The 27426-nt window shown below is 34.6% G+C and overlaps 1 protein-coding gene across 5 annotated transcripts in view; it reads left to right on the top strand.

The window, feature by feature from the left end:
- The window catches only part of Sfmbt1 (Scm like with four mbt domains 1), a 129071-nt gene that overhangs the window by 69084 nt on the left and 32561 nt on the right, over positions 1 to 27426 (top strand). For all 5 annotated transcript variants that reach the window (XM_076836657.1, XM_076836835.1, XM_076836565.1 and 2 more), the window contains exons 4-9: positions 7769 to 8009; positions 16374 to 16462; positions 24054 to 24300; positions 24923 to 25017; positions 25466 to 25567; positions 27202 to 27352. In XM_076836657.1, the coding sequence (XP_076692772.1) occupies positions 7769 to 8009; positions 16374 to 16462; positions 24054 to 24300; positions 24923 to 25017; positions 25466 to 25567; positions 27202 to 27352 (925 nt within the window). The remainder of the gene's footprint in view (positions 1 to 7768; positions 8010 to 16373; positions 16463 to 24053; positions 24301 to 24922; positions 25018 to 25465; positions 25568 to 27201; positions 27353 to 27426) is intronic.

Below are 27426 nucleotides of genomic sequence, written 5' to 3'. Positions count from 1 at the left end.
AGAAGACCTGAGTTCAAGGATGGTGCAGCAGACTCCAAAAAAGACCCTTTGGCAAATGAGCCTATACCGCTAAATACTAGCTGATGCTACAGAAATTTGAAGCCTGTGGTACACTATGAATAACCATAGCAACCAACCCCAGCCCCAGCTCCATTCTTGACTAGATTGACTTAACGTTTTCTCTTGAACTAAAGACCCAAGAAAAAGAAGAAACATACCCATTTTTAGGTATAATCACTATTTGACTCTGTCTTGACTGTTCTACCCATGATGTCTAGTTTTCAACCAAGTATTATAAGGGCACATAAAGAAGTAAGAGATGGGCTGGGATTGTGGCTCAGCGGTAGAGCTCTTGCCTAGTACGTGTGAGGCACTGGGTTCTATCCCCAGCCCTACATAAAAGTAAACAAAATAAAGGTCTAAAAAATATTAAAAAAAAAAAAATAGCAAGATGGTGGGGAAACACTGTCAAAAGATCAAGCAATTAACAGAATGAGAGTCATGTGACCCAGATGTTGGAACTATCACATGGGAAATGTAAAATAACTATGGTCAGTATGTTAAAGGACCTATCAGAATTTGTCCTTGGAGAGCATGCATGAACAGAAAAGGAATTTCAGCAGAGGTAAAACTATTAGAAAGTATGAAATAGAAATAATAGAAATGAAGGACATAATAGCAGAGTTGATTAATACTTTTGTTAGGCTAATCAATACACTTGACAACTGAGGAAAGGATCTGTAGATTTGAAGATAGATCAACAGAAATTTCCCAGATTGAAACATGAAGAGAAAAAAAGTGTGCAGGTGTGGTGGTGGAGGAATAAGACAGAACATCCATTAGTTGTGGGATAGTATATATATCTGCAGTTTCGGAGGAAGGACTATAGAGTGAGGAAGACATAAAGGAAGATAGTTTACCAAAGGAAATAAAGATACCACACCACAGATCCAAGAAACACAAATGAGAATAAATACTAAACAGTCTAACAGAACCCACCCAGACATATTATACGCAAACACTGAAAACCAAGGGGAAAGAAAATCTCAGTGGCAACCAGAGGGAACAAAGACACATTACATAGAGGAGAACAAATAATCACAGTGCCATTCTTTATAGAAACTATATAACTTAGAACACAGTGGAGTAGAAGTATTGAAAGAAAAAAACTTGTCAGCCCAGAAAAAATTCCATCCAAATGTGAAGAAAAAATAAAAACTTTTATCCCCTGGAAAACGTACAGTAAGAAAATTTATTACCAGCAGACCTAGACTACAGAAACTGTTAAGGAATTTCTTATGACAGGGGAATTTGATAAGACAGAAATTTGAGTATAATCAAAGAAATATGAAAATGATGGAAAAGGGCATGAATGTATGTATATATGAGGTTTATTTTTTTAAAGCTAACTTTGAAGCAAAAATAGAAAATGTTTGTGTTTATAATATGTAACTACAGTAGCATGAAAAATGGGAGGGAGGATTTGGGAGCATAACATTGTAAGATCTTTATATACACAAGAAGTGGTAAAATGTTATTTATAAGTAGACTCCAACTAATTAAAGATGCATATTTAAAACCCTTTAGCAACCATTCAATTAAAACAAACTGTTTTAATAAAAATGTACATAAAGTTTACTATTTAATTTTTATGTGTATAATTCAATGGCATTAAGTATATTCATAGTGTTGTACAACTATCTGCAGAATTTCTATAATCATCTCCAATAGAATCTTGGTACACATTAAACAGTAACTTCCCATTTCCTCCTCTTCATTGTCCCTGGGAACCTTTATTATACTTTCTGTGTACCTTACATAAGAGGAATCATGATACTTGTTTGTCTTATTTCAATTAGTACTATATTCTTAGGATATCATTATTATTCTTTAAAAATATTTAGTAGTTTGGTCTTGAGTTTGCAGTAAATGTTTACAACCTATTCAGATCTTCTCTTAAGTAACACTGTTCCTCATTACAGGTAGTTCAAATGTATTTTAACTAAGTATTCTCAATTCCTCCCTCATGTACTTGATAACATTGCTGTCATTTACTCATAAAAGCTATAACATTCTAAGCTGTCATCAACAACTACTTTGTTATTATTATTATTTGAGAAACTGTTATCTGTTAGTTCAATTAGGAATAAGAAAAATCAAAGATTTTATTTTAACTTCTTTTATTCCTTCTTCAGTGCTCTTCCTTTATGTAGCTCTTAGTTTCTGATTTATATCAAATATTTTTCTTCTTTCTAAAGAATTTATTTCTTGTAAGGCAGGCTTACTGGTGACAAAATTCCTCAATTTTTGTTTGTCTGAGAATGTATTTCTTCTTCAATTCTTAAAGATAATTTCTCTTGATACAGAAATCTAGGTTGGTGACTTTTTGCTTTTAATGCTTTAAATATTTCACTCTACTTTCTTCTTGCTTGCATGGTTTCTGAGGAAGAAAAAAAAAGGAAGAGCGTTAGAGAAGGAATAAAAAAAGGTAAAATAAAACCTTTCAACTTTTCTTATTCTTACTTGAACTAACAGATAACAGTGCTCAAAATAATAACAGCAATAATGCATTCAATTATGTATGTTTATAAATATATTGAATAAGTGTGCCTATGTGTATAAGTGAAATGAAATGACAACAATGATACAAGGAATGGGAAAGAAGAATTTGAATTATTTTGTTATTATAAGGTATTCATACTACCCATGAAACAGTATAGTGTTATTTCAGAAATGGATTGGGATTACTTTTAATGTACATTGCATATTTTTGGGAAACCAATAAAAAAAGTCTAAAAAAACCCAAAACAAAACCTGATACACTGTAAGAAAGAAGACCAAGGCTAGACATGTAGCTCAGTGTTAGAGTGCTTGCCTAGCATGTGTGAAGTCCTGAGTTCAATCCCCAGCAGCACAAAATAAGGGAAATGGACAAAATAATCAAATGGAATCATATAAGTTGTCTGTTTGTAACCACAAAGGCAGGAAAAGAGTGGAAGACAAAAGTAGAAACTAAGAATAAGGTAACATTTAAAACTGTAATATATAGTATATGGTAGATTTATGTGTGTGTGCGTGCATCCACATGTACTGAGGATCAAATCCAGAACCTTGTGTATGCTAAACATGTTCTCTACCACTGAGATACATCCCACAGCCCTGTTTATGATAGATAATTCAATTCTTATCAATTATCACTTTGAATGTCAGAGGTCTAAATATACCAGTTGATTGTCAGAGTAGATCAGAAAACAAGACAGAACTATACATTGTCTACAAGAAAACTACTTTAAATATTAAAAACATACAGATTGAAACTAAATGGATAAACTGGGCCTGGTGGCATATGCCTATAATCCCAGTGGTTTAGGAGGCTGAGGCAGGATGATCACAAATTCAAAGCCAGCCTCAGCAATTTAATGAAGCCCTAAGCAACTCAACCCTGTCTATAAATAAAAATACAAGAAAGGGTTTGGGTTGTAGCTCAATGGTTAAGCGTCCCTGGGTTCAATCCCTAGTACCAAATAAAATAAAACAAAACAAAAAACAAATAAAAAAACTGGATAGCTGGGAATGGTGGTGCATACCTGTAATCCCAGCAACTCAGGAGGTTAAGGCAGGAGAATCACAAGTTCAAGACCAGCCTGCATAACTTAGTGAGATCCTGTCACAAAATAAAAAGCCAGCCGTGGTGGCACACACTTGTTATAATCCTTCCTAGTGGTTCAGGAGGCTGAAGCAGGAGAATTGCAGGTTCAAAGCTAGCCTAAGCAATTTAGTGAGGCTGTAGGCAACTAGTGAGACCCTGTCTTAAAATTAAAAACAAACAAAACAAAACAAAAAAAAAAAAAAACTAAAAGGGCTGGAGATGTGGCTGAGTGGCTAAGTATGCTTGGGTTCAATCCCTGGTACCAAAATAAAAAATAAAATAAAGAATAGAAAAGTAAAAAGGACTGGAGAGTAGTTCTGTGGTAAAGTGTCCCTGGGTTCAATCCCCAGTACCAGATAGTTAGATACACACACACACACACACACACACACACAAATATCAGGCAAAAGAAAGTGGGAATAGTTCCGTTAATTTCAGATGGAGTAGACTTCAAAGTACAAATGTCATCAGGTATATAGAAGGATATTACTTAATGACGAAGTGCTCAGTTCTGTAAGAAGACATAACAGTTCTTAACATATATGGACCTAACAACAGAGCATCAAAATATGTGAGGTAAGAACTGGGATGTAGCTCATTGGTAAAGTACCCCCAGTACCCAAATTAAAATAAAAAGAGAAAGGCAAAAATTCATAGAACTACAAGGGAGAGACAAAATGAATCCAGTATTATAGTGGAGAAGTCAGCACCCTTCTGTCAGAAATGGACAGATTTTTCAGCAGAAAATCAGTAAGGAGGAATGCTAAGCTCAACAACATTATCAACCAACTGGATATAATGGCCATCTATACAATACCTCATCTAGTAACAGCAGAATACACAGAATACACATTCTTGTCAATGAAACAAGAAACTAAATGGATAAACTGGGCCTCACATGAAACATTCAAAAAGATAGATCTCATTCTGGGCTACAAAACACACTTTAACAAATTTAAAATAGGAATAGAAATCATACACTCTCTGCCATAGAACCACAGTGGAATTAAACTAGGTATCAATAACAGAAAGATAGGTGAAAAATCCCCAAATACTTAGAGAATAAACAGTACACTTTTGAATAACATATGGATTATGGGAGAAATCTCAAGAGAAATTTAGAATTATTTTGAACTAAATTAAAATATAGTAACATTGAAGAACATCAAATGTCTAGGAATAAGTTAACAAAAACTTGCAAGGAAATTTCAAGCCATTATTAATGTAAGTTAATGACCTATATAAAAGGATATACTTTTTATATGTAATCAATCAGATAATTGCTATTGTAAAAAGATGTCATTTCTCCCCCAATATGTGTGTAGACTTACTGCAACACAAATTAAATTCCCCCTAAAATTTTTTGGAAGAAATTGGCCAGCTAATTCTAATGTTTATATTATAGGATGTGTGAAGGAGGGATAGCCAGACATATCTGAAGATTAAAACAAAGTTTGTATACTGGATATGCTAGATATCAAACTTAATTAAGATTAAGTTAAGTGTTGCTCTAAGGAAAGGCAAATCAGAAGCAGATCCACTTATATAGAGACACTTGATTTATAACAAAGATGGGGATAAATAGTGGTTGGGGAAGGTATTGATTTTTATATAAACATGTTGAAATAAATAAAACCTGGTCCTACCTAACTCCAACCACATATTTATTCTAGGTGGATATCAGTTCTAAATATGAAAGGCTTTTAGATAGTAATATTATATCATCTCTGTGACCTCTAGAGGTGGGCAAGATTTGTTTAAAAATATAGAGAAAACACAAATTTAAAATATACATTAAAATTTAGAACTCAAGTTCATCAAAAGACACCATCATGAAAATAAGTTATTTGCAGTACAAATAACTTTCAGAGAACAGGCCTCCAAAATATAGTGTGAATAAAAATATGGGAATGAATTGGTATGACTACTTTGGAAAACACCTTGGTAATTTCTCTTATGGAAATGAATGTGTGTATGTACCAAGAGGCATATAGAAATGTTCATGGCATTGTTATTTGTAGCCTCTCAAAACTATGAAGGTCCCCCAAACCTAGTACTAGTAATAGTAGAATGGATATATTCTTGCAGATTTGTGTTGGGGAATATTATACAATAACGAAAAGAGTATTCTTACATATAATAGTGAGAATGAATCTTATAAGTAGTGTTTAGCAATAGAAACCCTACACAGAAAATAATCATATTGATAGCATCAAAACGTGGGTGGTATTACAGTTATAATTCAGGATAAAAGTAACCTTTCAGTAGTAAGACACTGTAGTGACTAGAAGAAAAAAAATTTATACAGAATGTGGGATTTATCTTCGCTGGCTCTATTTTTTTCAGGTCTTTACTTTCAGTTTACAGTGATTTTGATTGTCACACTACATTTATTTGTTGTGTCTCCATAGTCTCCTTCAGTGTATGACAGTTCCTCATCATTCTTCATTTGTCATTCGTGGACTTGATACTTAAATTTTTTTTTTTTTTTTACTTGATACTTTTTGAAGAACATGTGTTTCAAGTCAGTTATTTTGTGGAATATTCTTCAATTTAGATTTGTTTTTGCCCCCATGATTGGATTGAATTTAAGCAGATTTTGCAGGAATGTCAGGAATAAAGTCAAGAATGATGTAAAGAAAGGATACATAGTATTGAAATTTTAGGACCGATGATGTTAACTTTGATTAAATAGTTAGTTAAATAAAGTGCTGTCTGCCAGGTTTCTTCACTGTAATGTTACTGTTTTCCCTTTTACAATTAATAAGAATTTTAAAGGGAAAAACCTTTGAGTTTGTGCAGATACTGTTTCTCATCATGGAAATTTTAGTGTTCATCAGTGATTCTTGAATGTCTGCCATTGTTTATTTTATAATGTTTGTCTAATAGTGATTTTCTATTTTTCATCTTTTTTTCTATATTTATTGATTGGATTTCTGCTTCAAGGAATATTTGTTCCTCCCTCCTTCCATCTTTTCCCCCTCTCTTTCTTTCTTTTCATTGTGGACTCATGAATATTTATATTGTTAGTGATTTATAATTCACTATTCTCCTTATTTATTGTATTGCTCCTATTTGAAATGTGGCTGCCGGGATATCCTTCTAGTTGTCTTCCATGCCTTTCTGACATACCTCATCATTTTTTGACCATTTCTTTACTTTATGGCATCATAAGATATTCCAGATTTTTACTTTATTTTCTTTCCACAGAATTGTTGTTAAAATTTCTCCAAGTAGCTTTTATTCTTTTATTTTACTGGAAGATGGCATTTAGAAATCAAGCTTTGGGTGCTTGCTTGTTGATTTTGGATATCGTTATTTGTATTACCTGTCAATTCACAGAGTTAGAAAATACAAATATAGTAACACAAACATATAATACATCTATACTCTTTTCTATTATTCATCTATCTAGATATCTATCATTATTTTCTCCTTCAGTACCTCTGATTTTAGCCCAGAACTACAGAGTTTACTTTAGTTTTCCCTTTTCCTTATTTGTAACTTCTTCCTTCCACAGTGAGAAACCTGGCCTTCCTTATCCACAACATATTTATTTACTTAATCCAAGAATACACATAAAGTAGTATTAGAATTGCTAACCCATACCTTTATTACCGTGTAATTTTTCTTCGGGAACTAGAACACATACAAAACAATATTATTAATTATTAATCAAGGATAACTAGTGGAAACAGTCTATTTTAGGGACATTGGGAAGTATGACACCCTCCACATAGTATATATTATACTAATTTATTATCATTACAACATTTTTATCCTTTCCCTATTTCTGGTTTCATACATTTTCTATTGAATGATCTAGAAATTATTCTTGAAAACTTCTGTTGAAGGCTGCTCCTATTTAGTAGTTTATATACTTAATTGAAAGTATTTTCTGTAATCAAAGTAGACTGCTTTGGTGAAAATATTGAGTTCCTTTTGTTTCTATTTCTCTGTTTTCTTTGGTTCACTCTTCTGAGTTAGAATGGGAATTTCTCAGGTTTCCCTGGAGAAGATTTTATTGAATTTAGTGCTTCAGAATTGAAAAGAATGTTGGGCAGAGTAATACTTGTCTGAGATAACTTGACTAGTGCCTAATAACATGTTTCTGTTCAGGTGGATACACGTTTGCAAAATGGATTTGCTCCTGGGATGAAACTGGAGGTGGCTGTGAGAACAAATCCTGAGACCTACTGGGTTGCCACCATCATTACTGCTTGTGAGCAGTTGCTTCTTCTCCGCTACGATGGCTACGGAGAGGACCGGAGAGCAGATTTCTGGTGTGACATCAGGAAGGCTGATCTTTACCCCATTGGGTGGTGTGAGCAGAATAAGAAGACTCTTGAAGCCCCAGAAGGTAATACTTTCTAGCAAGACTTGATATGACTTTGCTGTAAGAAAGTTTGAATTGTCCAGAGACTTTGAGATTTTCAGTTTCCAAGGCACATAGATAAGTTGACTCAACTTTTTTAGGTTAACAGTTCAAATGAAAACAATTATAAGGAATAATACACATTTCCCTCTCTTTTAAAATTATTTTCTCCATAAAGCATCAACTTTTTATGATGTTCGTAGAGGACATCATTTGATTCTCACCCTTTAAAACTGTGAGATTGGTTGAGTTTGGCACTGGAAGGTCTGGCTGTTTTTAAGTATATTGAGTCAGTTTGATATACTGTCCATTCTCTTCCTATTTTTATTATCCTCTCTCCTCTTACCCTTAAGCAATTTGGGAACTGAGAACCAACTGAAGTTCCATTCCAGGAAGGAGCCCTTCTGAGAGATGAGTCCAGATTAAGCAGGAGAGAGAGGAATAAAGTCAGAAGAAGGATATAAAAGTGGGGGAAAGGAAGAGAGACTACAGATTTTAGAAGACACTAGACTTTTTATATATCTTTTAACTTCTTATTTTAATGTAATTTCAGATTTACACAAAAGTTATAAGAATAGTAAAGAAAAGTCTTGGAGACTTTTTGCCAAGTTTCCCCAAATGTTGACATTTTAACACATTTGCTTTATCCTTTCTCTCCTGCCCACGCATGCTTTTTTAGCAAACTGAGAGTCACTTTTAGACATAATGCCCTTTTACCCACAAATACTTTAATGTATCTCTAAGAACAAGGCATTTGTGAGCACAGTAAAATATCAAAATGAGGAAAATAACTTTGATACAAGTACCCTTATTTAATCTACAGACCTTTTAAAGCTTTTTAACAATTGTCCTAATAACAATTTAATAATAAAAGAAAATCCTGGATCATCTGTTGCATTTGGTTGTCATGTCTCATAAATAAGTTTCCTTTCATATCTGAAATGTTCCTCAGACTTTTGTCTTTCATGGCTTTGACATATTGAAAGGTGCAGGCCAGTTTTCCCAATAATATTCGTGATGTTCTGCTCCCAGGAATGGTCATTATGCCCTATTTCTGTTCCTGGACCAGAAAGAATCTAGTCCAGGATCACATGGCATTTAGATGTCACACCTCTTTAGTTTTCTTACCTTTTCTTTGTCTTTCTTGGATTTGACATTTTTGTATAGTACAGGATATTTACTATATAGAGTTGTTCCAAATTTGAATGTGTCTTATATTTCTGTAGATTCAGATTGTGTACTTTTGGTAGGAAAAATGCAGAAATTATGTCCTTTTAGTGTATCCTAATTGGAAGATAATGTTGTTGATTTGTCCAATACTGATATTAACTTTCATCACTTAGATTAAGTTGGTATATACAAGAGTTTTCCATTAAAATTATTTGCCAGGCTCAGTGGTGCACACCTACAATACCAGCGACTCAGGAAATTGAGGTAGAAGGACTACAAATTTGAGGCCAGCACCTGCAACTTAGAGCCTGTTTCAAACCAAACAAAAAAAAGAGTGACTAGGGATATAGTTCAGTAAAAAAGTGCCCTGTGTGTTTTAAAAAAAAAAAAAGTGTATATTTATATATTTAAATATATATATATACACACACACATATACTTTTACCCTTTTAAATTAATTAACATCTAATAAATGCTTTGCAGTTGTTAAAATATCACTGTTCACCCACTATTTTTAGCATTCACTGATAAGTTTTATTTGAAACAATTATTACTCTGCTGGTTACCAAATGGTGTTTTTCTAATTTCTTCTATGTTTCTTTTTTTTTTCTTTTTGAGAGAGAGAGAGAGAGAGAGAGAGAGAGAGAGAGAGAGAGAATTTTTTAATATTTATTTATTTTTTATTTTTTGGCGGACACAACATCTTTGTTTTGTATGTGATGCTGAGGATTGAACCTGGGCCGCATACATGCCAGGCGAGCGCGCTACCACTTGAGCCACATCCCCAGCCCTCTTCTATGTTTCTTAATTGACTTTCTACTATAGAAAAAGGTTTCTCATTTCTCCCATTTATGTATATACATGTATATGTAGTATGTCAATGTAGACTCATGATTCTGATTTTATTCAATGGGTTATAATCTTTTATTATTATTATTTGTTTTGATGCTGAAATTGTCTTAGATTCATCAAGTTAGATACCTCTTTAAGCTAGAATGTGCCCTTTTGATATGTACCTTTCCTTTTTTTTTGCAGTTTTTTAATTTTTTGACTTAAGTTTTTTTTCCATTTTTTTTCAATCCACCCCTTAAATCAGCATTTTTCTTTTTAGTGAAGAATGTTGTTTAGAGATGATGAGTTATTATGGACTTCTAGTAAGATATATTTTTACTTTGTAAAAAAGAATACAAAACCAGGCATAGTGATGACCCCTTAAATCCCAGCAATTTGAGAGACAGAGGCAGGGAGATTGCATTTTGAGGCCAACCTGGGCAATTTGGTTATATTGGTCTCAAAGTCCCCAGAAGTCAAAGGTCAAATGTTTTTGTGATACGTGGGATCTAATCCAAAATAAAGTGGCGTGGGAGGGAAGAAGAAAAAAGAAGGGAGAGGGAATTGCATCAAAAAATAGAAGGAAGATCAGTATAGTAGAGGGGGTTAAGGAGGAAGAAAAAGAAAGAACAGAGGAATACATCTTACTGAACTTTTGTGTGTGCATGCATGGATTTGGCACAGTGGGTCCTGGCATCAGGTATATCCATACTACACTAACAATAATAATTTAAAAAAGTAAACTGTAAATGGTTTGATGAAGGATTGGTAGAGTAGAGTGAGGGGAGTGGTGAGGGAAGGCATGGAGGAAGTGCTGGGGACGGAATTGAGGTGGAGCTGGTTGTGTTCCATGCTTTTGTGATTATGTCAGGGTATATCCTGGTGTTGTATATAACTAAAAAGAATTTTAAAAAATGGGGAAAAATTAAGTTAAAAGGTCTGGGGGACATAGCTCAGTGGTAGAGAGCTCCTAGGTTCCATCTAGTACCAAAATAAATAAACAAATAAGAGGAAGCTCTAGAGGCCTGAAGCTACCTAGCCTATCATCTCATCTAAAGATTATAGGAAAGTACGTCTCATTTAATCCAAGAACAACAGAAATGGTTTTAGTTGAACATCATGTAAGATTATTATGACAAAAAGAAAATAGAATAAAATTGATGAATACTGTGTTTAATAAAAACATTTCAAAACAAGCTAATAGTAACAGTAGTAGTAATGATAAAAGCAAAATAAAATTTCTAAAAATTCAGAAATGAGATGACTAGAGGAGAGGAATATTTAAAAAGAGAAAAAGTAGAACTTAGGCTGGAAACAGAAAAAAATTAGACATGAAAACTTAGTTAAAATGAAGACAGGAATGAGTCAACACCATAGATTATATCTGAAGAGAAATAGAAGGTGAAAGTAAAGAAAACTCTTTCATTTTTTTTAAGGAATTCAACATATCTTTTATTTCAGGGAGAGGTTATTCCTATACACCCAGGAACTTGTTAAAAATATTCCAATAACACAGTAAGAAAACATTTTTAAGTAAAAATGAGTGGGGCAAGAAAAAAGGACTTAAGAAAAATTAGATTGATTATAATGATTTAATATACATAATACAGAAGAAGAAAACCGAAGGAATGAAACAATAAAATACAATAAACTATAATATAAATAAACTTTGCTGGAATAAAAGACAATGTGAAGTTCATACTATAAAGCTCATTAAGTATGTAGGAAAATCAAATGAGAACCACTGTATCAACGTGTGTTCTGGCTGGCTACACACCAGAGTATATACCTGTAATCCCAGAGGATTGAAAGTTCTAGGCTAGTCCAAGCAATTTAGTAAGACCCTGTCTCAAAAATAAAATCAATAGGTTTGGGAATGTAGTTCAGTAGTAGAGCATTGTGTAGTATGTGCTTAGACAATGAGTTTACTCCCCATTAGTGGGGGTCGGGGAAGTTCCAGTGAAATTATTGAAGTTTAAGGCAAAAAATAATTCTTTGGTTGTTTATGCAAAAGACCAGGTTTCTTGCAAAGGAAAAGAAACAAAGTTGTCATGAGAGTTATTAACAGTAGTGGTTTATACCAAAAGACAGTGGAACACTTGAAATACAAATTTAAGAAATTCAATGAAAGAATATAACAAGGATTTTAAATCTAGCCAAGCTGAATTTTAGGTATAAAGATCATATGAAAACTGTTAGCAATAGGTAAAGTACTTGAGTAACATTATTCATGGGAACCTTTCATAAATATTCTAGAGAATGAACTTTAGAAAGCCAAATGAATAAAGTAATGTTAGCATAAGAACTATTAGTGACACATTAAATATATGTTATAGTTGTATAGTATACACTACATAATTAAAGGAGACAGTGTAGTATGTAAGGGAACTCTGACAATGTAGATAGAATATCACTATAAAAATATGGGACACAGTGGGGAAAGCATATAAATAGTGGTATAAGTTTACTTATTGCCTTTTGAAAATTTTAACTATCTTTATTGTCGTGTAATTTAACTAGTTACCTGTTAAGTTTTAGCAGGGAGTATGAATTGAGATGCTGAAGTTTACTAGAGGAGATGTTAATGTTTAGAGAGAAAAAAAGAAAATTGTCCCAAAACAAGACTAAAAGTATTATATAAATGTGTTAGTATAAAAGTAAGCAGCAGAAAATATAAACTTTTCTTTCTTTTTTCTTTTTTTGGTACTAACATTTACCACTGAGCTACATCCCCAGTCCTTTTTATTTGTTATTTTGAGATGAGGTCTCACTAATTTGCTGAGACTAGCCTTGAATTTAGGAACCTCTTGCCTCAGTCTCCTGAGTTGCTAGGATCATAGGTGTGCACCATCATGCTTGCTGAAAATACAAGTTGTTCTATATACCAAGATAGATTTAAAAAGACAAAGAATATGTGCAAATGGATCACATGGTGAAATATTACACTTGCAAATAATGTACATAACATTTAACAATGACAGAATTGAGACCATCCATATTGATAGTATGGCACAGTGGTGCAGGTCTATAATCCCAGCTCTTCTGGAGGCTGAGGCAGGAGAATCACAAGTTTGAGGTCAGGCTTGGGAACTTAGCAAGACCCTGTCTCAAAATTTAAAAAGGGGTAGTGTTATAGCTCAGCAGTAGAGCACCCCTGGGTTTAATCCCTACTGCTATTTTTTAAAAACAATGTTTACTCTTCTTTTTTTAATTCTAATTTGTTATACATGATAGCAGAATGCAATTCATTTTATGTTACACATATAGAGCATAATTTTCAAGACACTAATTGTACACAGAATATTTTCACACCACTCGTGTCTTATACATGTACTTAGGATAATGATGTCTAACTCATTTCACCATCATTCCCATCCCCTTGCCCACTCCCTTCTCCTTCTTTCCCTTTGCCCTATCTAAAGTTCCTCCATTCCTCCCATGTCCCCACCCACCCTGTCCAGTCACCATTATGAATCTAGAGCCCCATATCGAAGAAAACATTCCGCCTTTGTTTTTTTTGGGATTAGCTTGCTTCACTTAGCATTATATTCTCCAGCTTCATCCATTTACCTGCAAATGCCATGATTTTATTCTCTTTTAATGCTGAGTAATGTTCCATTGCGAATATATACACCAAAGTTTCCCTATCCATTCATCTACTGAAGGGCATCTAGGTTCGCTCCACAGTTTAACTACTGTGAATTGTGCTGCTATAAACATTGATATGTCTGTGTCCCAGTAGTATGCTGTTTTTAAGTCCTTTGGGTATAAACCGAGGAATGGGATGGTTGTTGGGTCAAATGGTGGTTCCATTCCAAGTTTTCCAAGGAATCTACTCTTACTCTTCTGTTAAAAGTTAAAAAAAAAAAATTAAGGTTGGCTACAGTGATTTCAAATATATATCATATATACTTTAATTTATGACTTCATAGTAAAATTTTTAAACAAGACCCTAACTGATAGCCTTTGGAGGATGCCAAGGAAACTATTTATTTTAAGGGCTGATAAATATCAGGAAAGAATAAAGAGTATCGAGCACTACCCTGCCTTCTTTTTGTGAACTATCCTTCAGGGTAAATAAATAGTTGAAGAAGAAACTTTTGAAGTATTTTGGCTAATAAATGATGAAGGAATTATAGAATTAGAATATTATCATCATTTTTTAGCCCCCTAGTGAATCAGTATTAACTATAAAACTGCTAATGACACAAAAGGACAACCAGACCTTAGCTGTCTTTTGATGGCACCTATAACTCCACTCATGAAGCATTCTTTCCATTCCCTCCCATCCAAAAAAAGGTCAGATCTGGATTTCATTACGCTTTTGGTTCTGAATAGAAAATATAAGGGACAGTGAAACAACTGGTTGCTACAGGGAGGTAACCAATGAAAACAGACTCTGAAAAAGTCTACATAAGGACAAAGGCAGAGTCAATAAATGTGCTGCAAGAGTCGGGGGAGGCAGAAAGGGAAATAACCTGCACACTAAAAGAAATTTAGATAACTATTTGCAGTGTATAGCTCTTATTTTGGATGCTAATTTGATCAAACAAATTGAAAGACCATTTATTAGACAACTGAGAAAATTTGAACATTGACTGTATATTTGATATTGAGGAATTGTTTATTTTTTAAAAGGATGATTATCTTATATAAAAAGTTATTTCGTTTCAGAAATATATACTGATGTATATATGGATGGAATATATAATGTTTGGAATTGGCCAAGTGATTCTTTTTATAATTTTATTTTTTAGTTGGACACAATAGTTTTATTTTTTTTTTTATTTTTATGTGGTGCTGAGGATTGAACCCAGGGCCTCGAATATGCTAGGCAAGCACTCTACCGCTGAGCCAAACCCCAACCCTCCAAGTAATTCTTGATTGGACAGGTGTGGAGTGAGTGCAGGTATAGGCCAGGAGTTGGCAAATTACCTGAAAAGTGCCAGATAATAGATGTTTTAGCCTTTGTGGGTCATATGGCCTCTGTTACAGCTGCTTCATCTTTGTGGTATGAAGGCAGGCATGGACAATATGTAAACAAATTGACATTTGTTTATATAGAGGTTCCCACTATATTTTGACTATATCCCTTGTCGCTTTGACATGGTTTTTTGTTTTTTTTTTTTCTTTTTCCCACCCTTCTCCCTGATCTTCTTTTCCCTAACTTTCTCCTTCCTGGTCTTCTCCTCTTGGATCTTATTTTCCTTAACCTTCTCCTTCTTGACCTTCTCCTCCCTGTTTTTTTTTTGTTTTGTTTTGTTTTAAGTTGTAGATGGACACAATATATTTATTTATCTTTATGTGGTGCTGAGGATCGAACCCGGGGCTTCACTTATGCAAGGTGAGTGCTCTACCACTGAGGCCCTGGGTTGGATCCTCAGCACCACATAAAAATAAACAAAATTAAAAAAAAAAAAAAAAAAAGATCAGGGAGGGCTTTTTTTTAAAAACCTAACTTTCTTCCTGATATTTTTTCCCCCTATCTTCTCCTTCCTGATCTCTCCTCCCTAGTGTCATTTTCTCTGAATCACCTCTTTGAAACCCCCCTATTCCTGCTGATGGGCAGAATCACAGCATTTTGGATAGGCGCTCCCTGTGTTTCTCCTTTGATAGCAAAGCAGTAAACCTTCTTTTTCCTTTTTCTTAAAACTGTGTCCTCATTATTGGATTGGGATCTGAGAGAAGGACCAAGCTTTTGGCAATAAATTTGTTATGTTTCAGTAAAATTTTCTTTACAAAAATAGACAGCAGGCTGGATTTAGCGCACAGGAGGATTCAATATACCTTTTTCTGTATGTTTGAAAATTAGCATAATAAAATAAAATAGGCACCTTTTGGACAAATTGGAGTACCCAGAAGTTTGTCCATTGTCCTTTCTTCTTCCTCCTCCTCCCCCCCCTTTTTTTTGCAGTGGTGAGGACTGAACCCAGGGATAATGTACTGAGGTGTATTCTAGCCCTTTTTACTTTTTTATATCAAGACAGAATCTTGCTAAGTCACCAAGACTGGTCTTGAACTTGCTATCCTTCTCTCTCAGCCTTCTGTGTAACTGGGATTGCAGGTGCCACCACACCCATCACTGAGTTGTTTTGTTTACAACACCTATTCTCTTTGTTTTTTACACAGTTCTTATTAATCACAAAGAAGTTCTGTCTATGAGGACTTTCTTTTTTTTTGGTCTTATCTTTTCAAGCTCCTGAAGAAACAATGCATTGAAGTCTTAGATTTTAAAATAAAAAACACACCTCAAAGCCATTATCATGTGTTTAGTTCCTTTGTGTTCTTTGGCTGACACATGAGTAACAGTATTTTTATTTTATTTATTTATTTATTTTTTTAATCTAGGCATCAGAGATAAAGTGTCCGATTGGGATACATTTCTGCAGCAGACCTTGATAGGAGCTTGTAGTCCTCCTGTTCCGCTGCTAGAGGGCGTAAGTATTACTACATGCCAAACCAGCATGGAAAAAACGTTTGCAAAGAAATAAATTGGTTGCTAATATGCTGCTCTGAAGGAGAAAAGCATTATTACTAAAGACATAGGCATAAGTATTGAAAAATTTAAACATCCTAAGAGACTGAAAACTGGTGGCTGTCTTAGTGCCCTAAAATATTGATTCTGGATTCGTTGCTAAGACATACAAAACCAGTTTTCTAGATTCTTGTACACAGTTGGAAAATGAGGTCTTTTAAACTCTTAACTATGGAACAGAACAGGTGTTGATTCTGCTTCAGAGGGTACATTTGTAACTCTTATACCAGATAACTTGAGACCCTTTTTCTTTTTGCTCAGAATACATTGGACCTATCTTACTCCTACCTGCTTTCAGCAGTCCTTTTAAGTTAGTGTAGCTTTTAAGGGCTGGGGTTGTGGCTCGTAGAGTGCTTGCCTACTATGTTTGAGGTACCGGGTTCGATCCTTAGCACCCACATAAAAAATAAAATAAAGATATCGGGTTCACATACAACTAAAATATAAATATTTTTTAAAAAGTTAGTGTACCTTTTGAACTTGTTATTGAATATAGATTTCTTGATTATATAATTAATTTATTGTTAAATTTCTAAATCATATCTTGTCACTTTATAGTATACCTGTAGCATTCTGTATGGCACATGTGAACTGTGATGTATAAAGATTTTTTTGTTTCTTTATCTTCTTGTCAATACATGTTATCTTTTTGGTTATAGCTATTCTAGTGAGTATGGTATCTCATTTTTATTTGCCTTTCCCTAAGGGGCTAATGAGGTCAAGCATATTGGCCACTCATGTTTCATTATTGGAGCAGTGTCTTTGCCCATTTTAAAACTGGGTTATATTTTTATTATTGAATTATAAGAGTTTCTTATACATTGTAGATATAAATACAGATCAGAGTTTTAAATTTTTTAATTTGTTTTAATTAGTTATACATGACAGTAGAATGCACTTATGAAATATAATTTCTCATTTTTCTGAGTGTACATGTTGTAGAATCACATTGGTCATGCAGTCACATATGTACATAAAGTAATAATGTCTGTTCTGTTCTACTATCCTTCCTATCCCCACATGCCCTCCCCTCCCTTCCCTTTCCTTCCCTTCCGTCTGCCTAATCTAAGGTAACTCTATTCTTCTCTAGTTCCCCACCCCTTAATGTGAATTAGCATCCACATATTAGAGAAAACATTTAAACTTTGTTTTTTTGGAATTGGTTTATTTTGCTTAGCATGATAAGTCTCCAACTCTATCCATTTGCTGGCTAATGCCATAATTTCATTCTTCTTTAAAGCTGAGTAATATTCCATTGAATATATATATATATATGTATATATATACACCACGTTTTATCCATTCATCTATTGAAGAACACCTAGGTTGATTCCATAGTTTAGCTATTGTGAATTGAGCTGCTATAAACACTGACACGGCTGCATTACTGTCGTATGCAGATTTTATTAAGTCCTTTGAGTATAAATCAAGGAGATGGATAGCTGGGTCAAATGGTGGTTCCATTCCCAGTTTTCTGAGGAATCTCCATACTGCTTTCCATAGTGGTTGTACCAATTTGCAGTTCCACCAGCAATATATGAGTGTACCTTTTCCCCTACATCCCTTATCAACATTTATTGTTGCCTGTATTCTTGATGATTGCCATTCTGACTGGAGTGAGATGAAATCCTAGAGTAGTTCTAGCCAGAGCAATTAAAGGGATACAAATAGGTAAAGTAGAACTCGAACTATCACTATTTGCTGAAGAAATCTTAGTGTAGTTTTGATTTTCATTTCTCTAATTGTCAAAGATGTTGAACACTTTTTAATATATTTGTTGATTGATTGTATTTCTTCTTCTGTGAAGTGTCTGTTCAGTTCCTTAGCCCATTTATTGATTGATTGAGTTATTTGTTTTTTTGGTGTTAAGTTTTTTGAGTTCTTTATATATCCTAGAGATTAATTCTTTATTGGAGGTACATGTGGTAAAGATTTTCTCCCTATCTGTAGACTCTCTTCTCACATTACTTATTGTTTCCTTTGCTGAGATGAAGCTTTTTAATTTGAATCCATCCCATTTATTGATCCTTGATTTTACTTCTTGTGCTTTAGGGGTCTTGTTAGGGAAGTCAGATCCTAGGCTGACATGGTAAAGATTTGGGCCTACTTTTTCTTCTAGGTGCAGGGTCTCTGTTCTAGTGCCTAAATCTTTGATCCACTTTGAGTTGATTTTTGTGCAGGGAGAGATAGAAGTTCAATTTCATTTTGCTACATATCAGTTGCTAGTTTTGCCAGCACTATTTGTTGAAGAGGCTATCTTTTCTCCGGTGAATGCTTTTTTGGCACCTTTGTCTAATATGCGATAACTGTATTTATGTGGGTTTGTCTCTGTGTCCTCTATTCTGTTCCATTGGTCTACAAGTCTATTTTGGTGCCAATTCCATGCCATTTTTGTTACTATAGCTCTGTAGTATAGTTTTTAAAAAAAATTTTTAAAAGATTGAACCCAGGGCCTTGCACATGCTAGACAAGTGGTCTACTGCTGAGCCACAACCTTAGCCCCTGTAATATGGTTCTAGATCTGGTATTGTGATTCCTCCTGTTTCACTTTTCTTGTTAAGGATTACTTTGGCTATTCTTGGACTCTTATTTTTCCAAGTAAATTTCATGATTGTCTTTTCTATTTCTATGAAGAATGTCATTAGGATTTTAATAGGAATTGCATTAAGTCTGTATAACACTTTTTGGTAATATGGCCATTTTGATAATATTAATTCTGCCTATCCAGATTACATGGGAGATCTTTCCATCTTCTGAGGTTTTCTTTAATTTCTTTCTTTAGTGTTTTGGAGTTTTCATTGTAGAGGTCTTTCACCTCTTTTGTTAGATTGATTTCCAGGGATTTGATTTCATTTGAGGCTATCTGTCTGGTCCTGAGCTTTTCTTGGTTGGTAGGCTTTTTTTTTTTTATGATGCGTGGTCAGTTTATTCTTTTTTTTAAAAGAGAGAGAGAGAGAATTTTTTTTTTTAATATTTATTTTTTAGTTTTCGGCGGACACAACATCTTTGTTTGTATGTGGTGCTGAGGATCGAACCTGGGCCGCACGTATGCCAGGCGAGCGCGCTACCGCTTGAGCCATGTCCCCAGCCCAGTTTATTCTTTATTATTAAATAAAGCAAAATAAAGGAACAAAATCACCTCCCTGTTATCATTAGAGTAGAAATCAGTCTTAACATGCGTTCCTGTATTTCAATATAAGCAACCAGAGGCCTAGCAAGACTTCTTTTAACCCTTCCAGCCAGCGCAGGTTCTCACTGGAGTTTAAGAAAGGTCATCCCATTTTCCTTACAAATTTCCAAAGTGCCCCAACCTCAGGAACAGGAAGCCCTGTCCCAAACATGATGTTCTGCATAAGGAATCCTGGCAGGCAGTGCCTTTGAGGCCCAAGCTTTCCCAGGAGGTTCCTAGGCTCTTGCCACAAGTGCTGCTGTCCACACACCACCTGATGGTGGTTCCTGGTCTAAGTGTCACTCTGGGGGTGATGTCACCACATTGTCACCCCACTGGCCACCAAGGCACCATCTAAAGGACTGCTTCTTTTCTTGCCTCCTATAGCTACAGTTGGTGGGGTCACACTCTGGTAGGGACTGGTACCCTTATCTCTCCTGGAGGTGAAGGATGCCCAGCTTGGGGTGTCCATCCAAGCTGTGCAGTGCAGATGTGTTCACCTGCATTCTGAACCAATCTGCTGAACCAATCAGAAGGCTGACAGGCCTTCTGCCAACACTATCCCAGGGTCCGATTCATTTCAGGGAGACAGATGGAGAGGAGCAAGCACTTCCAGAGCTCAGCAGATGAGGGTCATTAAAAGTCAGCAGGTTCGCAGGTGCAGCCAGCCCTCAGGTCGCACTGAAGGGCTCATAAGGGTTAAGATGCATCTCTAGATAGTTAAGGTAGCATAACTCTACACAAAAAAGTTTTGTTCTTGCCCGCACCAGAGGACACCCGATCCTGTTGGTAGGCTTTTGATGGCGTTTTTTATTTTATTTACTTGTAATAGATCTATTTAAATTGTGTGTGACCTCCTCCTTCAGTTTCGGTAGGTCTCTAGAAATTTGTTGTCTTCTATGTTTTCTATTTTATTGGGGTATAAATTTTCAAAATAGTTTCTGATTATCTTCTATACTTCAGACATGTCTGTTGTGATATTTCCTTCTTCATTTTGTATTTTAGTATTTTGAGTTTTCTCTTTTTCTCTTTGTCAGCATGGCCAGAGGTTTATCTATTTTATTTATTTTTTCAAAGAATCAACTTTTTGTTTTGTCAATTTTTTTAATTGTTTCTTTTGTTTTGATTTTATTGATTTTAGCTCTGATTTTAATTATTTCCTGTCTTCTGCTTTTGGTGTTGATTTATTCTTCTTTTTCTAGGGCTTTGAGATGTAGTTTTAGGTCATTTATTTGTTGACTGTTTATTCTTTTAATGAATGTACTCAGTGCAATAAACTTTTCTCTTAGTACTGCCTTCATACTATACCAGAGATTTTGATATGTTGTATCAGTGTTCTCATTTACTTCTAAGAATTTTTTTAATTTCATGCTTGATTTCTTCTACTATCCATTCATCATTCAATAGTGTATTATTTAGTTTTTATTCATTCTTTTAATTTATCGTTAATTTCTAATTTCATTCCATTGTGATCTGATAGAATGCAGGGTTTTGTCTCCGGTTTTTTTGTATTTACTAAGAGTTGCTTTGTGGCATAAGATATGGTCTATTTTAGAGAAAGAGCCATGTGCTGCCGAGAAGAAAATATATTCACTTGTTGATAGATGAAATATTCTCTATATGTCTGTTAAGTGTAAATTATTCATTGCATTATTTAGTTCTGTAGTTTATTTAGTTTTTGTTTGGAAGATCTGTCCAGTAGTGAGAGAGGTTTGTTAAAGTCACCCAGTATTATTGTGTTGTGGTCTATTTGATTCTTGCAGTTAGGAAGGATTTGTTTGATGTATATAGATGTTGCATTGTTTGGGGCATAAGTATTTATAATTGTCATGTCCTGCTAACATATACTTCCCTTAAGAAGTATGATATATCCTTTTTTGTCTCTTCTGATTAATTTTGGTTTGAAGTCTAGTTTATCTGAGATGAGGATGGAAGCCCCTGCTTGTTGATGCAATCCATATGAGTGATATGTTTTTTTCCCTTCCTTTTACCTTCAGCCTGTGAATGTCTTTGACCATGAGGTGAGTCTCTTGAACACAGCATAATGTTGGGTCTTGCTTTTTAATGTAATCTGCCAGTCTATGTCTTTTGATTGATGAATTTAGGCTGTTAACATTCAAGGTTATTATTGAAATATAATTTGTATTCCCTATCATTTTGACTTATTTATGGTTTTTAATTTTATTTAGTTCCCTTTGGTTGGATATTTTTTTAGTGTAAATCTTCCCTTTCCTGGTTTTTACTTCATCCTCATGGAATATTTTGTTGAGAATGTTCTATAGTGTAGGCTTTCTACTTGTGAATTCTTTTAATTTTTGTTTATCATGGAAGGTTTTAATTTCATCTTCAAATCTGAAACTTAATTTTGCTGGATATAAAATTCTTGGTTGGCATCCATTTTCTTTCAGAGCTTGAAATATATTATTCCAGGACCTCCTAACTTTGAGAGTCTGCATTGAGACATCCGTTGAGATTTGAATTGGTTTCCCCCTATATGTAATTTGATTTTTTTTCCTCTCATGGCCTTTAAGATTTTATCTTTATTTTCTTATTATTCATTCTCATTATAATGTGTATTGGTGTGGGTCTGCTATAATTTTGTACATTTGGGGCCCTGTATGCCACTTGTGTTTGATTTTCCATTCCATTCTTTAGGTTTGGGAAATTTTCTGCTATTATGTCATTGAAAAAAATTGTGCTGTCAAGAAGACAGTATTATATTTTCTTCTACATATTTTATAGTTATAGTTTTAGCTCAAATCTAATTCTGTAATCTATTCACATGCCCTTTTAAATTTTGTCTGATAAACACTATTTCAAGCTATTCTTTATTTTTTGTGCTCTGACTCATTTCATCATGCTTAGTCAGGGTCTGATATATAACAAATACTCAGTAAACTTTGAATGAATGAATGAAATCAGGAACAAATGAATTGATAAAATATTCTGCTCTTCTCTCTCTTTCTTTTTCTTTCTTTCTTTCTTTTTTTTTTTTTTTTGTGGGGGGATGTACCAGGGATTGAACTCAGGGGCACTTGACCACTGAGCCACATTCCCAGCTCTATTTTGTATTTTATTTAGAGACAGGGTCTCACTGAGTTGCTAAGCGCCTTGCCATTGCTGAGGCTGGCTTTGAACTCCCGATCTTCCTGCTTCAGCCTCCTGACCTGCTGGGATTACAAGCATGTGCCACCGTGCCCAGTTAAAATATTCTGCTCTTTATTGATCACGGTTCTCCTGTATGGAAATATTTAACTATGAATGTGTTCCCTAATGCATTCATAAGTTCTTTTCTATACCTGGATATGGCAGTTTCATTGAGCAGTTCTTACTCAGAAAAAGGCGTTAGGTTGAGTATTAAGAGATGATTAGGTGATGACTTTGGAATGAGTATTTTTGTAATGCTAAGGGTTGAACCTAGGTCCTCATGTATGCTAAGCATATGCTCTCCCACATTCCCAGTTCCTTCTTTTCTTCCTTCCTTTCTTCCTTCCTTTCTCCTTTTTTAAAAAATTTTTTGGTACTGGGGATTGAACCCAGATCTTGAGCATATTAGGCAAATGCTCTACCACTGAGCTACATCCCCAGCACTTCTTTTTTATTCTTTATTATTGTTTTTAATATATATCTAGATAGAATTGAATTTTCACTTTCCTTCGTGTAGTCAAAAGTTCTTACTGTGTTCATTAAAACATTCTGAAAGGAGTAAAAAATCAGAAACAAGCAAAATGCCATCAGAAGGAAAGTGGATAAACTATTGCCTACTTATAATAAGAAATATCATAAAACAGTTAAAAGATGAGGAAGATTTACATTTGATATAATAAAATTAGATATTTTGATGTGTTACGTGAAGAACAAATTAAAAAACAGTATAAGGTATTCCCATTTTGAAAAAAAATAAGAGAGAAAGAGGTGGATAATGAATTCTATGAAAACAAAGAGTATATGACAAATACCTACCCCAGTTCTTTCTTAGAAGTGAAATTATAGAAGACTTTGACCTGTTGGATTTTTTTTCTTTAATGATAATCAGTTTTGCATTTATAATTAGACAATAATTACATTTAAAAATTCTTAGTAAATGAGCTAAATAATATTCTAGAGAAATTTGTTAGAATAATTTTATTGTAGGTATTCTTTAAAAGATTTCCATATCATCTAAAAGTAATACTATAAGAGGCTTGCATGATAGCAGACAATTTGATGTAACTGGCTTTTGAATGAATAAAAAATATGAAGGATGGTTTGGGATCATTTAGAACTTTTAAAAAATACCATGTTAACTTTTCTTATTTAACCATTTTACTTTTTTAATCTACAGCTCCGTAATGGACGGAATCCCTTAGATCTCATTGCTCCAGGATCCAGGCTAGAATGCCAAGCTTTTCGGGACACTTTAAGCACTTGGATTGTTACTGTAGTAGAAAACATTGGGGGACGGCTGAAGCTGTGTTATGAAGGACTTGAAAGTCCCAACAATTTTGAACATTGGTTGTATTACTTGGATCCATTTCTTCATCATGTTGGTTGGGCTGCTCAACAAGGATATGAGCTTCAGCCCCCATTAGGTGAAAACTAATATAGAATTTTTCTATCAACTATTACATTATTGTTATATCATATTAGTATTAATATCTATGTGACTGAAAAAATGTGTTCTACATATTTTGAAAGCTTTTATTCACATAGAAGAGATTGACACAAATATATGTGGTGTTATGAATTGCCTGCTTTTCTTTTACTTTTCTTGAACTTATACCTCACACATATTGATATGCCTCAGAAACTTTTACCTAATCTATTCTGACCATTTATCAGATTAAAGAAAAAAAATTCTCTAGGTAGCATTCAGATAGGCGTATACAGTAAATTCAGTTCTTAGCAACTTGTTTTAAAGGAAATTACAATAATAAATTGTTATTTATATAAATATGCACTTATTTATGTGCCCTTGTTTGGGTGTGTATTTTATTATTTTATAGTTTATAACAGTAAACTTAGGTATTTTCATAGGTATTTTCACAAAGCCTAGTACTGAGGTTAAGGTGCAAGTGCTTTTGAGTGAAGATGGGTGTAAACCAATGGGACAATTTCCAGTGGAAAGTTTTTGTTGTTGTTTATGTGAATGCTTTCAGAATAGTTAAAAAGTGTATAGGTTTTTCTAAAGCATTTTGTCTTGTCTTAATGAAGCCATCAAACATCTGAAAAATGAAACTGAGTGGCAAGAGATTTTGGCTAAAGTGAAAGAGGAAGAGGAAGAGCCATTACCATCTTACTTATTTAAGGTAAAACAAAAACATGTGATAAATAGGTATTCATCTCCTTACAATAGAGTAAAGCAAAGCAGTTTGGGGAAGAGAGAAGTGAAAAATAATCCCTGGAGGTAGGAGTGCTATGGCCTTCTGTCTGGGGGAGGAGGGGTTAAGGTTGGAGGAAGGATCACCCTTATTTTCTTCCAACATTTGTTCTCCCCATGTCATATTTTCTACTCCTAAATACATAGTCCAACTTTACTATAAAATGTTTTTGGTTTTTCTTTAAGATGTTTCTTGTGTTTCAAATGTAGTGAATAGGAGTACTTTCTCTGTTGTTTGATCCTGAACAGTTTTTTTCCAGGGGGGAAAAAATCAGTTCTATTATTTGAATTAATTAGAACACTATTCAGTTACATATGAACATAAAACTAATATAAAAACACTGTATTTTTATTCCCTTTTGGTGTTTGCATTTCAGGATAAACAAGTTATTGGCATTCATACATTCTCTGTAAATATGAAATTGGAAGCTGTGGACCCCTGGTCTCCTTTTGGGATCTCTCCTGCTACAGTCATTAAGGTACAGTGGGAGCAATTCTCCTTGGTAAGAATCTCCATCAGGGTGACTGTTGTAGGAAATCGTAGGGTTCTAATCTTTATACTCTACTAATCCAACTCATAGTTATGTGGTCAGAATTGCTTCTGTGCACATTTCGTATTGTATTTCCAGTTTTCTCTGATCTCTCACTTCTTTAGAGCTTGGTAGCCCTAACCAGCCAATGCAGACTAGGGCCTGGGCAGCTGAATGGTGACCGACCCCTCACCCATTCTTTGGAGTAATCCTAGTAGGCATTAGTGTCTATAAAGTTTGGAGGCAGGTAGTATCATCAGCAAGCATTCAACCAGATGCAGGTCTTCTTACAATGAGGAGGTATGGGGGGGCGCAATTAGCATCACAAGATCTAGCAGTGGGATGGCTATGACCATTATTCCAAATTCAGACTTTAATTGTTCAGAAATCTGACAAAAGAAAGGCCCTTACCAGGAGCATCCTTAAGAGGTGAGCATTTTATCAAGGCTCAGTTACTTGTTTACTACATAAAGAAGGGGTTTCAGTTTAAGACTAGAGCAGAAGTTCATTTACTGAAAGTATAACCTACGTTGGAGCATAGCTAGACAATAATTGCTTGAATGATAAATCATCTGACCCATATAGATATGTAAATTTCCTTGTCTTGCCAGAAGATTATCCTCAGAGCAAGGAGGGATTCTGAATCTGTAAGTAAGGTCCTAAGACCCTATTTGGAATCTTTCAGAAATATGGGCTGGTTTAGAGCCAGAAGAAGTTCATTATTTTCTCTTCTTTGGCATTTGAAACTGGGTTAGGATCTAAAAACTTAAATTGTTTTAGTAAGCTTTTGTATCACTGTAACAAAAATACTAACAATAACTTAGAAGAAATGTTTATTTGGGATTCATGGCTCAGTCCATAGATGGCCAACTCCATTGCTCCGGACCCAAGACGAGGCAGCGCATCCTAGTAAAATGGACTGGTGGAGGAAAGCTACTCACTTCATGACACAGTCTGGAAGCAGAGAGAGGTGGGGGGAACCTGCCACAGGAGAATGACCCTTTTAGGGCACTCCCCAGTGACCCACCTCCTTCAGTTATACCCCACCTGCCTACAGTTACCACACATTCAGTTCATTCAGACTAGGATGGACTAATTAGGTTATAGCTCTCATAACATATGATCATTTTACCTCTGAATATTCCTGCATTAACAGCAGCTTTGGAGGGATACATTCACATAATCCTAGTGTGGTTGATCCCTTGTAAACTAAATTTTGACCAACTACTTGGTTTGAATCCAGATTCTCATTTTCTTGGCTTTGTACCATAGGGCAAGTTAATTTAACATTTCTTTAAACTCTTCTCCCTTAATTTGCAAGGTGGAGTGATAATGTACCTAGATTGTTAGGAAAGTTGGATTAATATATGAAAAGCATATAATTAAAATATATTACCTGATATTGAGTTAACATTTATCAATGTTTAGCATTATTAATACCCAGTGGGACTATGAACTCTTGTGACTTGTTTGACTATGCCAAGGAAAACACATATATGTATACGTGTGTATATACATTTATACATACACACACACACACACACACACACACACATTGTGTGTTTTATTTGTTGTGTGTATAGGTTTTTGATGAGAAGTACTTTCTGGTGGAAATGGATGACTTGCGACCTGGGGACCATGCACGGCGATCATTTGTGTGCCATGTCAACAGTCCTGGCATCTTCCCTGTGCAGTGGAGTCTGAAGAATGGTCTACACATCAGCCCACCTCCAGGTGCACATTTGTACTCTTCTTTGTTGTTTCTTGAGATGAGATATGTTAAGTCGAATTGCTAGAATCTTTTGTCC

This window comes from Callospermophilus lateralis, chromosome 1 (assembly GCF_048772815.1).
Source record: "Callospermophilus lateralis isolate mCalLat2 chromosome 1, mCalLat2.hap1, whole genome shotgun sequence".
Classification (NCBI taxonomy): domain Eukaryota; kingdom Metazoa; phylum Chordata; class Mammalia; order Rodentia; family Sciuridae; genus Callospermophilus; species Callospermophilus lateralis.
This window is presented reverse-complemented; position numbering and strand designations above follow the sequence as displayed.